At 41.1% G+C, this 15,646-nt stretch overlaps 1 protein-coding gene across 1 annotated transcript in view; it reads right to left on the bottom strand.

Moving 5' to 3' along the window:
* Positions 1-15,646, bottom strand: part of ptpn4a (protein tyrosine phosphatase non-receptor type 4a) — a 78,685-nt gene that overhangs the window by 17,577 nt on the left and 45,462 nt on the right. The window contains exons 8-11 of the mRNA XM_089002649.1: positions 9,570-9,690; positions 9,108-9,195; positions 5,262-5,350; positions 1,269-1,332 (exon numbers count right to left, since the gene is read on the bottom strand). Of these exons, the coding sequence (XP_088858775.1) occupies positions 1,269-1,332; positions 5,262-5,350; positions 9,108-9,195; positions 9,570-9,690 (362 nt within the window). The remainder of the gene's footprint in view (positions 1-1,268; positions 1,333-5,261; positions 5,351-9,107; positions 9,196-9,569; positions 9,691-15,646) is intronic.

Here is a 15,646-nt window from a genome sequence, read left to right as displayed (position 1 = left end):
CGACGTCACTTTTTTTATTTCTTAACTGACATCAGAAAAACGTTTTATAGCATCTAAAATACCCAAAACACCCAGTACTATATTTTTATTCAAGTGCAAAACACCAATAAAAATGACTTAAAGTGTCCAAAATCTGCAAAAAAATGGAGCTGCAAATTTGGTCTGTTACCATACAGTGTAGATGCCTTTTTTAGAGATAATGACCCACTGGGAAGTATGTGACCTTTTGTACGCATATAACTGAGAATCTACTAGGGGCTCAAAGAAAACGCTCAAAACTGTGTCAAATGTGTTTTCATCCAAACCACATCAGAGTAATTGTTACAGCTTAGAGTGGTGAAAAGACATATGTTTAATTGCTACGGTGATAAAGAGAAATCACAAATCATATACTATGCTGGGTTTAAGCACTACATGGTTTCTGTTGACATTGAGTAAATTCAAGGAACAAAATGCAAAAGGAATTGCTTATGTTTTTTTCTAAAAAAATGAATAATTACAATGAGTTAATAAAAAAAGTGAAAAAATAGGTTGTCATCTTAAAGATTGCACACAAATATATTGCCACTGGTTGAACAGTCAGAAATATCAAACTATAGAAATAAAATCGGTGACCTTTTTTACTATTTTTCCTTACATCTAAAAAGGCTGGAGACTGTTAAAAAGGAGTTGGAAGTTACATTTGAACTGCACAATATAATAACAATAATACTTTATTATTATTATTATTATTATTATTATTATTATTATTATTATTATTATTATTATAACATATATTAGAAATGACATTGGTCAACCAGAAGCTGATTACAGATTCGATGTGTGTCTAGTTCTTTGAGGGAATCCTAATAATCACCCTATCATATTATGTTATTGCATTGGCAATTGTATTTGGTTACAATTTTAATGGCTGTTTACAACAGTCATGAATTGAAGCATGTGAAAGTGTGTCAACATTTGAATAAAATGGCTAGGTGGTTTACAGATAGCACAATGCAGATTAATTTTGACAGTGAGATAATTATAGTGAGGTTGTTGTGACAACCTGCACCTGGTTAACATTGGAGAACTTTACGCAGATGCAAAGGACAAATTCAATCTGTAGTTGTTTTTCTCGAAAACTACTCTGCTAAAACGTTCATGACATATAATGCAATACTGTCCCACACCAGAAGGTGGCCACAGCCTGTTTCAATATTTTTTTTTAATTTCAATATTTAAAACAGGAATGAAACATTTTGTGTGTATCGTGTTTCTAAAGCACTTACTGCCTCTCTCCTCAACTGGATGAAGAACTGCTTGCACTTGAAGGATATTTTTACTATTTTTAACCTGGAGGAAAGAGAATACAAGAGTTTAGGGTCACTGTTGTCGTGTGTAAAACGAAAATACTTGTATAGCATCGAAATTTGTTATTTTAAGGTTGGTCATACTAAAAAGAACAGTTTATTTGTTGGCAGGATTACCCAGGGAAAAAAATTGAGCATAGGCCAAGGAAGAAGCATTTAGGTAGTGCGGCAGATTTGGATCAGTGCAACAGGGCACGCCACATCAGGTTTCACAGGGCTTAAAATAAGAGTCACGAGCTGATTGTTTGTTTCTTTTTTAAAGTATAACGCAGGGAGGGTGGGGTGGTGGCAATAAAAACCGAAATGTTCCGACTGAGACCCCAATGGGTATGACATTGGGCACAGATCCCACGGAGAAATAAGAACTTCCATTGTAAGCCACAATGGCTGAATGACCTTTTGTCCTAATGTCTGACTGAATGATACAGTAGTGTGGATTGCCATCAGTTCATTCTAGTTGCAAATTTCCCCATTGTGGGACTATTAAAGGCTTTCTGATTCAAGACCTAGTTAAGAGACAGCAGGTAGAGCATAGACCAGTTAGTAATCTACCAGAGAAAGTTCAGCAATCTATTTTACAGTCTGATGCATACCAGACAAGAGAACACCTTGCAATAGCATGTAATTTTAACTAAGGCGGGGCTGACGCATACTGGATTTTAACAGCTTAACTCAGTGATGCTCAAAGTGTGGCACGAGTACTTCTCGTGGTAAACTGGTTCCTCTTGTATCACACAAGCATCTCAAAGGGCTTCACAGTTGACGGATATTAATGACATAGCCGTGATCTTAACACACGATATGTAAAAAGAGAAAAAAAAAACACACATCAGGGGGGAAATAAAAAACGTTGAGAGTGCTTCTGAACCTGGTTAAAGTGGCCGAACCCAACCAATTCATATGCACATTCACCGAACCCTTCACTTGTACAAAATAAAAATGTGATTTTTTTTTTTTCAAACCAAATTCTAAACATATAGCCACTGCTTGAAATTGAGCCCGCAGATGGTGAAATACCCCTTTCAGAACGACCAGGCTGCAATCGATGTTAAGTGGCCAACATTTAAGACATTTAACACAACATGTGATGCTATAACATGTTAGGATCGTGTGGAAGTCCATTAAATTAAAAAAAAAGTGTGACAGCAACCGAGCTCAGTTAGTCGATGTGGAACTCTCCAATGCAGCGCCTCAGAGGAGGCGCTCGACCAAACAATTATTTATGGAGGTATTTTTTTTACACTGAAATGGCAAATAAACATAATTTTGGAGTGTTACTGTGTTGGTTTGAATGTACATGGCAGCTTGGTGTCAGCGATTCTTGTAATGAGGACAGACGATGCCCAGCGTTGCATTCTACCGTTTTAGCGCTTGGTATCAACCCAGCTTTCCAAAATTGATTAGATTCAATTTACTTTACAATTCATAACTAGCTTTGATTTCCAATTCTCAGAAGAAGCAAGCCTACAAGTAGAAACATCTTGCTAGCTTGGTGATTTTGTAAAAATCTTAGTATTTACATTAACAATGCAGTGACATTAATGAATATGCGTTATAACCTTATGTCCAAATCAGATGAGTACACATGATGGGAGGTGTGCTGATAAGCAGCAGAGTAACATAATTTCTTCCTAGAGCTCTGCAGCTACTCTGACTCACCACCCACTGCTAAATATATATCACATGCACACACATGCGGACGCAGAAGTACACACACATGCCGAGGTGGAGCATGAGTCATGCCCATCTAAGTGTGCTTTTGGCTTTTCACTGCTAAGAGAAATGGTAAAAAAATGGAAAGAGTTATGAATTTCTGACTCAATCTTTGAACCAGTTTCTTCAATACAATTTAGGAAAAGGAACCATCTGTCAAAGAAGAAAGGACATGATAACATCATGGCAAACAGACGGAGTCCAAACTTCTGTAACACAATTGAGATAAAATCAAAAACAAAAATTCTATGAAATGAAGGACTAATTCCACTCCGCAAATGCTGAAGTGCAGCTGTTGGGTGAAACCACTAAAGTAACTCGAAATGTCGACTTATTGTGCGTTTGTCACTTGCTATAAAACTGCTCAGACATACTACATGGGATAGAGTGAGAATAGTAGTTAAATGTATCATCAGTTCTAAGAAATCTGGTACAAAACAAAAAGATCATACAAACTTAGATAAAATCAACAACTTAATTTGGTGAAAAATTAGGGGTAAAGGCTCCCAACTACTATGTGAGAGGTCATATCACAATCCAACGGTACATATTTTCGCAACAAGAAGCAGTTCTGGTGGAGTTGTATAAACAATATCTACCGTTTGATTGCCCAAAGTAGCAGACGTCTGTCTGGGAGGGGGGAATCTTTTTTTTTTCCTTGTTAAAACAAAAGCCTAAATTGCAAAGACAAATGGGTGGTGGAGTTGCCAGGTATGCTCTTGGGCAATAAGGAGTGCCTATTATGAATAAATCAAAGGAATTATATTTTTCAAACAAAGTACAGATCCTTATCCACACGTGTGTAGAGTTGGCAGGTTCTCTAGTGTTGTCCACGAAGTATAACGGTGCATAGCTATTATCCTTACGAGGAATGAACCCAAAAGTGTAATTGAATTTGGGGGGTAACTGATCACGCTTCACATTGAGTCATCTCGTAGCATCGTGCTTGAATTTCTTTCAACTGTGATGTCAGTTCATGATTCTTTTTCTGTGTATCAACAAGAATATGAGGAGTTATAACGCTAAATAATTGAGTTTCTGTTATAAACAACACTTACCACTTGCATATATCTACTTTGTTTGAGTACCAACAATTAGTTCCATAATTTCAACAGGTTAGGCCAGGTAAGGGAGCATGCACAAGTGTCAATAAATCAATACCGCTTTTCCTGGGGAAAAGACGGCCTAACCATAAGACAGACTGCCCCTCAACCGCAGGGCACAAAGAGAAGCGGACGTTTCATTCTCATATTCATTTCATCACTGAGGGAATCACATTCATTCTGCCATGACAGTCAAGCAATTGAACCATTACACCATAAGTGACTCAGAGCACAGCTAACACACTGGTTCCCACAGCCTCCGGTCAAATGTGTCTCATCCAAGTGTTCCCCGGGTGTCCTTGTGGTCATAAATGGAGAAGCATAGGCACACACCAGAAAGATTGACCACTGGAAAGTGTTTGTCTGTAGATATTTTGCTGACATTCACAAATGTTTTAAATCTCATGCCCTATGCGAGTTTCTGAGAAACTGCTATCCCATACTGTATATCTACACCAGAGGATTTTTCCTCAGAGACTTGATATCACACCCCTAATGCAATCATGGCAGCAACACAATTTTAAAGACTTGGAACATCGGCCGTGGATAAAAATATATGGAATGCCAAACAATCCAGTTTGGCAATTTTATTCCACCCATTACCATGCCAGATGTCTGCTTACCACATGTTCACAGTCCCTCGAGGAAAATATGTCACTGCCAAGGTAACTAAATCTCTCCATAATATCAATTCTCAGAACAACTTGCACATTGGTATATCCACCCTTCTTATACTGCATCACCATATACAAAATAATGAAGTACCATACCCTATTTGGGCCTCTTTCAGAACCCGTTATCCAATTCGATATGGATATCTGGCAAGGGTGAAAGTTCCCTTTCAATGACTAGTGGTTTTACCTCTGGATTTTTTAAAATGCAATTTCTGTCCAAGTTGAACAGTGAGTGCCCATATTTGGCATCTATACAATTCTAACTTGGTCCATCATCTGTGGATATGAACATGCGACATCCCAAACTGTCACACAATTACTCCCCACTCTCAGCACAGATGTCACCAAAAGAAAGTATGTCACTGCCAAGGTAAGTAAATTGTGTGTGTTTGCATGTGTAAATAGGCGCTTGTGTTACTCACCATGGGAAATAGTTGATCCGTATCCTGTTCTTATAAATGACAACGCCAGCAGACATCACCCCAACGAGTATCTCTGTGTTACTCTGATCCTGAAAAAATGGAAAAAAGAGTGTGGATGTTGAGGCATAAGTTACGAGCATATGAAAAGACAAATATGGAGAAGAACTGCAGTTGAGAGGAAAATACATTTTTGAGACATTCTTGGGCAATGTTTCAAAGCAACCAACGCAGTTGTGGAAACAGGCGGCTCTGTATGAATACACCTGACTCAAAACAAGAGCAGATGCTTGTGGGAGAAAACAGTCAGATACCTTAAGTGGGTTCAGGTTTAGTAACCCTGAGAGAGCTACTCCGACAAGTATTGCCTCTTCTATGACAAGTAATTGGAGGCTTTTTTTCTTTTTTAATCTCACCACTGGACAATATAGCCAGAATTTAAAGCCTGTACTGAGATACTGCATTTGATACGACATATTTTATTCTTGTAGTCCACCAATGATGAAAAGGTTTCTTCAGCCATCATCTGTACTTCTTTGAAGGTGTCGGACGTTTTGCTTCTTATCCAAGAAACTTTGTCAGCAAACTAAAGTCTTGCTGGTAGTTTAGGCCCTATATACATATCCCTACTGTCCAGAAATGGCGGTGCCGGACCCTGCTATGATAGGTCCCTGCTCGCAGGTTGGGGGGAGCGGAGGACTACTCCCTGCAGCTGCTTCACTGATAGTTCTTGTCGTTCTGAGTAACGACTGGCCTGACTGCCCCACTTCGACCGGTATCACCTCATCAGTATTACTAATCCTATGTCGCCAAAGCAGGCTATTGTATGAACGATCCAAATTGAACCTCACCCCACCAAACCGGTTTAATGAAGGATTTAGTTGTTTTATGAAAATTGCTTCTTTTACTCCCCTTTCAAACCATCTATGTTCTTTCGCGATGTTGATAAAGTCTTTTTTTTGAGAATTTGTTTAGTCTCCCCAATGCACTGCTCTTTATAATTTTCATTCTTACAATGTATTGAATAAACTACATTACTTTGTTTTTCATTTGGCAGCCTATCTTTTGGATGCACTAATTTTTGCCTTAAAGTGTTTATCGGTTTGAAATAAGTGGAAATTTTGTGTTGCCAAAGGACTCTGTAGTTTTTCAGAAACTACAAACTACAAAGAGTTTTTCAGAAACTACAAACTACAAAATAGTGCTTTAGTTTCTGAAAGTGAGGTGATACCGGTCGAAGTGGGGCAATCGTTAGTCAGAACGACAGGAACTATCAGTGGAGCAGAAGCAGGGAGTAGTCCTCTGCTCCCCCCCAACCTGAGAGCAGGGACCTATCATAGCAGAGTCCGGCACCGCCATGGCTGGACAGTAGGGATATATATATAGGGCCTAAACTACCAGTAAGACTTTAGTTTGCTGACAAAGTTTCTTGGATAAGAAGCGAAATGTCTGACACCTTCAAAGAAGTACAGATGACGGCTGAAGAAACCTATTCATCAATGGACCACTCCTGTACGACTGAGAGCTTACATAGACGTAGTCCACCAATGTTGAAGGTATTTGGCCTGCCATGTCATTCAATGTTTCCTGTGCGGTTTTAAAAGGCCTGAGTGTCTTCAAATAAGTTAAGTCTCAAGAGTGCTTTGACCAAAAACTACATTTCACACAATGTGTACTAATTGATACCTTCGAAGTGACTATATGACACCACAAGATTGCAGTTTACATATTCACATCAATGTGAATTTCTTCTTTCTTTCTTTTCCTTTTGGCTTTTCCCTTCCGGGGTCGCCAGAGCGAATGCGTTTCTTCCATCTAACCCTGTTTTGTGCATCCTCTTCTCTCACACCAGCCACCTTTATGACAGCTTTATCGACATCCATAAATCTCCTCTTTCTCCTTCTCCCAATATATTCACTCTTCCAAACAAGTGGAACTGGGAAATGCAGACCATCCATCCATTTTCCGTACCGCTTATTCCTCGCGGGTGGGTGCTGGAGCCTATCTCAGCTGTCTTCGGGCACGAGGCAAGGGACACCCTGAATTGGTTGCCAGCCAATCGCAGGGCACACAAAGATGTACAACAGTCACTCTCACACTCACACCTAGGGACAATTTGGAGTGGTCAAACTGCCTGCCATGCATGTTTTTGGAGTGTGGGAGGAAACCGGAGGACCTGGAGAAAACCCACGCGGTTCCGGGGGAAACATGCAAACTCCACACAGGGAGGCCGGACCGGGAAGCGAACCGGCGACCTCTGTACTGTGAAGCCGGTGTGCTAACCACTCGACTACCGGGCCGCCCGAAATGCAAACCAATGACAGCAAAATGCAAAAATGCATACAGATGGCAGGCCCTTTAAGAAAGATGGCCATAAATGTTTGTAGACTAAACAGAAAAATAAACCATATGCTCTTGTGTTATGAGACAATATCACTTGTCAGTGTACAATCGACCTTAGCATTTTGACACCACCATTTTAGACAAAACAAGCCTTCAAGAAAACCAATCAATTGTCTAAGAATTAAATGGCAACCTGCGGTTGCAGCAGAATGTGTTCAGAAAAGCCACAGCCGAAAAACTATCCAGAAGTGAAAGGTAAATAATGCATTGTGGCTGAAGGAATCACACAGCCCTCAGTATTTTTCAGCAGTGCCAGCTGAAGATCTGTGAACAGTTGCGTCTCAAAAACGTACACATGCAGTATGCAGTCATTTGCTTTTGTAAAATATTCTGTTTGTCTCATGTTCCTAGTCGCTCACAATTGTTGGTTGTATTGTGATTATATTCTTAACAAATGTGACATAAAAACACTTTTAACATGTGCAAGTTAATGTCACAACTGGTTTTTGGATCATTTAGTTATGGAGTAATGTGGATTTCTTAAGATGACAAATTAAAAAGATTTATGATAGAGAAAAAAAACAAATATTAATAACTTCGAGGTATATGTTACAGTATTTAACAATGGGGTGTAGTTATGTTACGTTACATTTTCTTACATTCGGTTACATTTATATTCATGTTTATGGCATATGTTCAGGAACTCTGTTTAAGTCTGAGGGGCCTGGATGTATCCAACTTCCAACATGTCGGCATTTCTCTTCCTCATAATTGAGATTCACCCTCAACCCTTTCTCTTGTAATCAAAATGTGTGCTGATCTTAAATCTAAAGTAATTTAACGTCACAATTTATAAGGATCTGTTAGTCATTACAGTGGTTTACAAATCTCAACTTTGCAGACAAAATGGACGGAAGATTTAAATGGTTGGATTTAAGTTGACACTTCAATCCTCTCCTCTTTCATCTAGAACTGCTTCATACAACAAAGAGGGCGCAGAAAGTGCTTAAGATTGAATGACTGTCTGTGTCTTTTGTGTTGTGCCACATAATTTGTTATATATATTTTTTGCTGTTTTGACATCAAGATGGCGCTGCGAGAGTGGCTGCCTTTACAGCAGATCTGTATTTTGTATTTTTCTACTTCTTCCTTTCCTCTTCCTTCCATAACTTTGCTGCTGTGAAATATGAATTACTCCACTGTGAGACTGATAAAAGCAATCCAATCCAATGAGTTTAATACATTCTCCATTGTTTGACTATGCCAACAGCAACACCAACATGAGTTTTGCTTGTCTGTAATGTTGCTAGAACCAATACACTGAGACCGAAATTACCACAACAGCATGCAGGCAAATTTATCTTGCTCTGATCTTTATGAAGAAACGGAACACGGGGTGTAGACATACTGTCTCACAGGCCATATGCCATTTGCTTAAGGGGTGGGACCTAAATAAACAGAAAAACAAGCACACACGCAGGCATTAGTAGATCAAACTTTACTTACTCTTGCATAGTGCAGCTCTACCCCGTAGAGCTCTAGCGTGCGTGCTGTGTTCAGATAATTAAACTCCGACTGGGCAGGAGATAGACCACTGGGAGAGAGAAGGGGGAGGCAAAGAGTGGAGTAAAAATACAGGCAAGGATCAGTCATGGGGAGAGGCATGGTGACATTGTCGAAAGGATAAGCGTGCGTGTGGGCGTGTTAACGAACAAGACATATGGTGAAGGAAAGGAAGAGCCAGAGGAAAACAAAACAAAAAAGGAAGTGGGGGGACATCACATAAAGCACTGGTATCAGATGAGCTAGCATATGTGGATGTCTGCGTACATAGGTAACTGGCAAATAGATGGCGGATAGATTGACTAATACACTGTAATATGAGAAAAGTAGGAAAAAAAGCATTATACAACACTTTATCTGACGATGGACTGAAATCAAATTGAATTTCCACTCCTCTGTTTTTACCTGTGCTGATGGTGATGTTTGGCGACCTCTTTATGGAAATCTTGAGGTGGGTTGGGGATAAAACAATACTCTGACAGATAACCCAGTTGATGCTCAGTCTCATTGTAATCCCCCAATTCAGCTATAACAGAGGGAGGCACAGATTCAATATCAATTTCATAGCTGCAATTTGCACATTTTGTATAAATGGCATGATGTCATCAGCCACGCTTTATTTTTGCTTGGCATTTGTCTTGTATTAACTCTAAGTATCATATGTTGTACATTTTCTATATATTCTTCTCTAGTTGGCATGATTGACGAGTGACACTGATGAACTTGGAAAAAGACATCCCAAAATAAGTGGATGGGAAAACATAAATAAATGTGAAAAAAGTTGGCACTTTTTCTTTTTGGTCCGGCATGTGTAATTTCAACTGAGCTATACATAGTTACAATACTGACTGCAATGACCGCAGGTTCAATCATGAATGTCTTTGAGACAATATCAAACAACAAAGCAATGTTAACTGATTGATATTGGTGAAAGTTTTATTTTTAAGAAAGTGTTCATTTTTTTTCAGGAAGAGAAATGTCAGGAGGGGAATTGCTCCTTTTTTTTCCCTCTCTTTTATTCCTGGTGGCCCATTCAAATTCTCAAAGCCATTAGCTCGATAGCTCACACTTGAAGTTGAAAAGCATCAATTCGCTCAAGTAGTCCCTGGACTAACCTACACATATGCAGTTTAAGCATATTGACAAATAAATCCATTCCAGTCCTCACACTTATTGATGTGCATATAACTCCAGGGAGAAATCCATGTACAGTCGATTGCTGAAGTCTTGGAACAGTGTAGGTTGCACTTATTACTTCAACACGGTTCAGTTCAGGCAGCATCAGCTCAGGCTTTCAATAATGAGCAGCAGAGCGTAAACAAGCTGTTAAGCTCTCCATTTCGGATGATAGATTTAGATGTGCTGATGGTAATTTAGTGCCTGGTTTACCTTTGACACAAATCCTTATAATGTTTTAACTCCTCATTTATTGTAAAAAAAAATCATGCTTCCTCCATTGCTACATTTGGTGCACCCAATCCAATTAGATCAGGGGTGTCAAAGTCATTTTTTGCTGCGGGCCACATTATAGTTATGGTTTCCTCTCGAGGGTCATTATGAATTTGGGGAACCCATTAGAATGTTTAAATCCCTTCAAATATTACATATAGAGCACACAGCAAATTAATGAATAACTCGTTCAAATCTGAAGTCAAGAATAATGACTTTTATTGTGGTTGACATCCAAAAATATGAAATTTTGGCTCAGATTTTAGCAATCATCATGGAATTTAACAAGTTTGATTTTCTTTCGGGGGCCGAAAAAATGATGTGGCGGGCCGGATTTGGCCCGCGGGCCTTGTCTTTGACACCTGTGAATTAGACGATGCTCTTGGTGTAGCAAAATGAGATAAACAAAATATTTGAAAGACATTTTACAAGCGAGTAATGTCTATGATGTATAAATATAGTCTGTCATTAATTCTCACAATGTCTAGTTTTAGACATGTATATACATATACAGTAAAGTCTCGTTATATCGACATTCAAGGGAGTCTATCGATATATCCGACCCTGTTTGCATGTAATTTTCTCCGTGCGTGCATAGAAATAGTATCGATATAACCGGGACTATCGATATAACCGATATCGATATAACGAGACTTTACTGTATATATACATATATACACATACATATATACATATATATATATATACACACACACACACACACACACACACACACACACACACACACACACACACACACACACACACACACATACATACATACATACATACATACATATATACATACATATATATATATATATATATATATATATATATATATATATATATATATATATATATATATATATATATATAAAATCTGTCTGTCCCATTTCAGCTCGGGTCCTCTACCAGAGGCCAGGAAGCTTGAGGGTTCTGCGCAGTATCCGTGCTGTTCCCAGCACTGCGCTTTTCTGGACCGATATATCCGATGTTGTTCCCGGGATCTGTTGCAACCACTCGTCGAGTTTGGGGGTCACTGCCCCAAGTGCTCCGACCACCACAGGCACGACTGTCACCTTTACCTTCCAGGCTCTCTCCAGCTCCTCTCTGAGCCCTTGGTATTTCTCGATTTTCTCATGTTCCTTCTTTCTGGTGTTCCCATCACTCGGGACCGCTACATCCACGACAACGGCTTTCCTTTCCCCTTTATCTATGACCACGATATCTGGTTGGTTGGCCATTACCATCTTGTCAGTCTGTATCTGGAAGTCCCACAGGATTTTTGCTCGGTCATTCTCCACCACCTTGGGAGGTGTTTCCCATTTTGACCTTGGGGTTTCCAGTCCATACTCCGCACAGATGTTTCGGTAGACTATGCCAGCCACCTGGTTATGGCGCTCCATGTAGGCTTTCCCTGCCAGCATCTTACACCCTGCAGTTACGTGTTGGATTGTCTCAGGTGCCTCTTTGCACAATCTACACCTTGGGTCTTGTCTGGTGTGGTATATCCCTGCCTCTATGGCTCTGGTGTTCAGGGCCTGCTCTTGGGCAGCCAGGATGAGTGCCTCTGTGCTGTCCTTTAGGCCAGCCCTCTCTAGCCACTGATAGGACTTCTTGAGATCAGCCACTTCTGCTATGGTTCGGTGGTACATCCCGTGTAGGGGCTTTTCCTCCCATGATTGTCCCTCTTCCAGCACCTCATCCTCTGTTCCCCATTGACTGAGACATTCTCTGAGTACATCATCCGTTGGAGCCTTCTCTTTGATGTATTCATGGAGCTTGGATGTTTCATCCTGGACAGTGGCTCTCACACTCACTAGTCCCCGGCCTCCTTCCTTACGGCTTGTGTACAGTCTCAGGGTGCTGGACTTGGGATGGAACCCTCCGTGCATGGTGAGGAGTTTTCGGGTCTTAACATCCGTGGTCTGAATCTGTTCCTTTGGCCACCTTATTATTCCTGCAGGGTATCTGATCACTGGCAGGGCATAGCTGTTTATTGCCCGGGTCTTGTTCTTGCCATTGAGCTGGCTTCTGAGGACTTGCCTCACCCGCTGGAGGTATTTGGTCATAGCCACTTTCCTTGTTGCTAATTCGAGGTTGCCATTGGCCTGTGGTATACCGAGGTACTTGTAGCTGTTTTCAATGTCTGCTATTGTTCCTTCAGTGAGTGAGACCCCTTCAGTGTGGACTACCTTGCCCCTCTTAGTCACCATCCGACTACATTTCTCCAGCCCGAATGACATTCCGATATCACTGCTGTAGATCCTGGTTGTGTGGATCAGGGAGTCTATGTCCCTTTAGCTTTTAGCATAGAGCTTGATGTCATCCATGTAGAGGAGGTGACTGATCGTAGCTCCATTTCTGAGGCGGTATCCATAGCCTGTCTTGGCGATTATCTGGCTGAGCAGAACAGCAGTGGGGAGAGTGCATCACCTTGGTATATGCCACATTTGATGGACACTTGCGTTAGTGGCTTGCCATTGGCTTCAAGTGTGGTTTTCCACATCCTCATCGAGTTTGCAACGAAGGCTCTCAGGGTCCTGTTGACCTTATACAACTCCAAGCATTCATTGATCCATGTGTGTGGCATCGAGTCATATGCTTTCTTGTAATCAATCCAGGCTGTGCACAGGTTGGTATGTCGGGACCTGCAGTCTTGAGCGACTGTTCTGTCAACTAGCAGCTGATGTTTGGCACCTCTAGTATCTCTACTAATGCCTTTCTGTGCTTTGCTCATGTATTGATCCATGTGTCCACTTATCTTAGCCGCAATGATGCCTGACATGAGCTTCCATGTTGTGGAGAGACAGGTTATTGGCCGATAGTTGGAAGGAACTGCACCCTTTGAGGAATCCTTCATGATCAGGATTGTTCTGGGTGAGTCCCATCCATCAGCAGCTGGTTCATTTGTGCTGCTAGGCGCTCGTGGAGAGCTGTGAGTTTCTTTAGCCAGTAGGTGTGGACCATATCCGGGCCTGGTGCCGTCCAGTTTTTCATACCTGAGACTCTTCCTTGTATATCTGCCGCTGTGATGGTAACTGGGTTCTGTTCAGGGAGGTTGCTGTGCTCCTCTTTCAGAGTCACCAGCCATTGTGCACTGCTGTTATGTGCGACCTCCTTCTCCCATATGCCTTTCCAGTATCTTTCAGTTTCCAGCCTTGGAGGGTCTGCTCTGCTGTTAGAACCCTGCCACTGAGCGTACACTTTCGCAGGTTGTGTTGCGAACAGCCTGTTTATTCTTCTGGCCTCATTCTCTTTCGTGTACCTCTTTAGGCGACTGGCCAAGGCCTGGAGCCTTTGTTTGGCAGTTTCGAGTGCTTCAGGTATGGCTATCTGCATGTACCTCTTGGGTATTGGCCTTTTCTTCACACCTCTCTGGGTCTCCGTCAATTGACTCACATCTTTCCGAGCCGCCTTGATCTTGGCCTCCAACCGTCTTTTCCATGGTGGGTAATGAATCTCGTGGCTGTCATGGTTGCTCTTGTAGCCAAGCATGTCTAGGATCACTGATGCTGAGGTGTATATCAGCTCATTGGTTTCCGTGATCGTTCCGGTCGGGATCGTTCTCAGTGCTGCATTCACAGTTTCCATGAGACTTTCAGGTGGTGCTTCACATAGCCGTTGTAATCGGTGCCTTCGTTGCCCAGTTTTCATTCTTGCCATGATCTTATCTCTCAGGTTATTTGCTGCCTCGCTCAGCATTTCATTTATTGGGGCTGGCTTCCCAAACTCATTATTCATTGGGGCTTGCCTCCCAATCTCTGGTTGAACCTCTTCCTGTGATGTGGCAGCCTGGGGCCCTTCACCTCAGAATTTGTGTTGTACTTCATCAATCTCAACTTGTGATAGCAATTGCCGTTTGTGGATATTGGAACACTGAACTACTAGTTGTTTCGTGGTCAACCGTGACTGTGGGTTTCGAAGTAACCATTCAGCCCCCATTCTCCGCATGTAACCCCTCTGACTAGGGTTGCTTGAGTAGTAGCATTCCAACAGAGCCATGTTATCGCATCTCGTCAATCTCCGCTTTGTTCCAGTAGCCCATTTTTCATCAGGGTGCTCTGGTTCCCCAGCACCTGACGCAGACCTTGTTTGGCCGGGCGACGTCTGAGCCGGCATGTCATTCCATTTATTGTCTCTCATCATTGTATGAGGTAGGCATTAGCGTGAAGGGTCTTGCCCAAGGACCCACACTGGATGATGTCATTGTGCTCATTTTCTCTGCCACAAGTGGGATTCGAACCCTCGTCTCCCATATGCCAAACTGATGCCTTATCAACTGAGCTATCCAGCCGCTATATATATATATATATATATATATATATATATATATATATATATATATATATATATAACATCCGATTTACGACTGTCGCGCGTTACGGCCACCCGTACTTATGACCACGACCGCCAGACTTGTGTGTCCTCATTTGTTATGATCACGTGATCCTCGCCTCAGCCATTTTATTTTTATATATATATATTATAATATTCTAGAGCTCGTGTGTACAAAGTTGCATCAGAATTCTCTAACAGAGGCTTTTTTACCGGATTTACAAATTGAAACCAATATCATCAGAGGGTCCTTTTGATATTTTTCCAATGTCACCAGCGATAGCAGAGATTTCTTTTAATGAACTTCAATTATTTTAATAAATGGATATTGTGATTTTAGAAATCCATCTTGGTTGAGCTCCCAAACAATTTTACATGAACTGCAGAGACGGTAAATACAAACAGCAAAATAAGTGAGCAATTTGACAGGGCGGACGATAATTTTAAATATGATAATAAGTACCGTATGCCCTGCTTTAAACGGTATGCTGAGGATTCGCGATACGAATTTGTAAATTTGTAAAAAAACAAGCGTATGAGAATGAGGTTTTAATGCAGGATTTAGCTTGATCAGTACTGGCACATGGACTGAGCTGGCTGAATTAGGAGCATATGCAGCTTCTTCCAGGCCTTTTCTTCCCAGGGCAAACATTTATCTGCATAATCTGGCTGGCACAGAGTGAAGTGAGAAT

The sequence above is a fragment of the Hippocampus bargibanti genome, linkage group LG08 (genome assembly GCF_051943395.1).
Source record: "Hippocampus bargibanti isolate YZ-2025 linkage group LG08, ASM5194339v1, whole genome shotgun sequence".
NCBI lineage: Eukaryota > Metazoa > Chordata > Actinopteri > Syngnathiformes > Syngnathidae > Hippocampus > Hippocampus bargibanti.
This window is presented reverse-complemented; position numbering and strand designations above follow the sequence as displayed.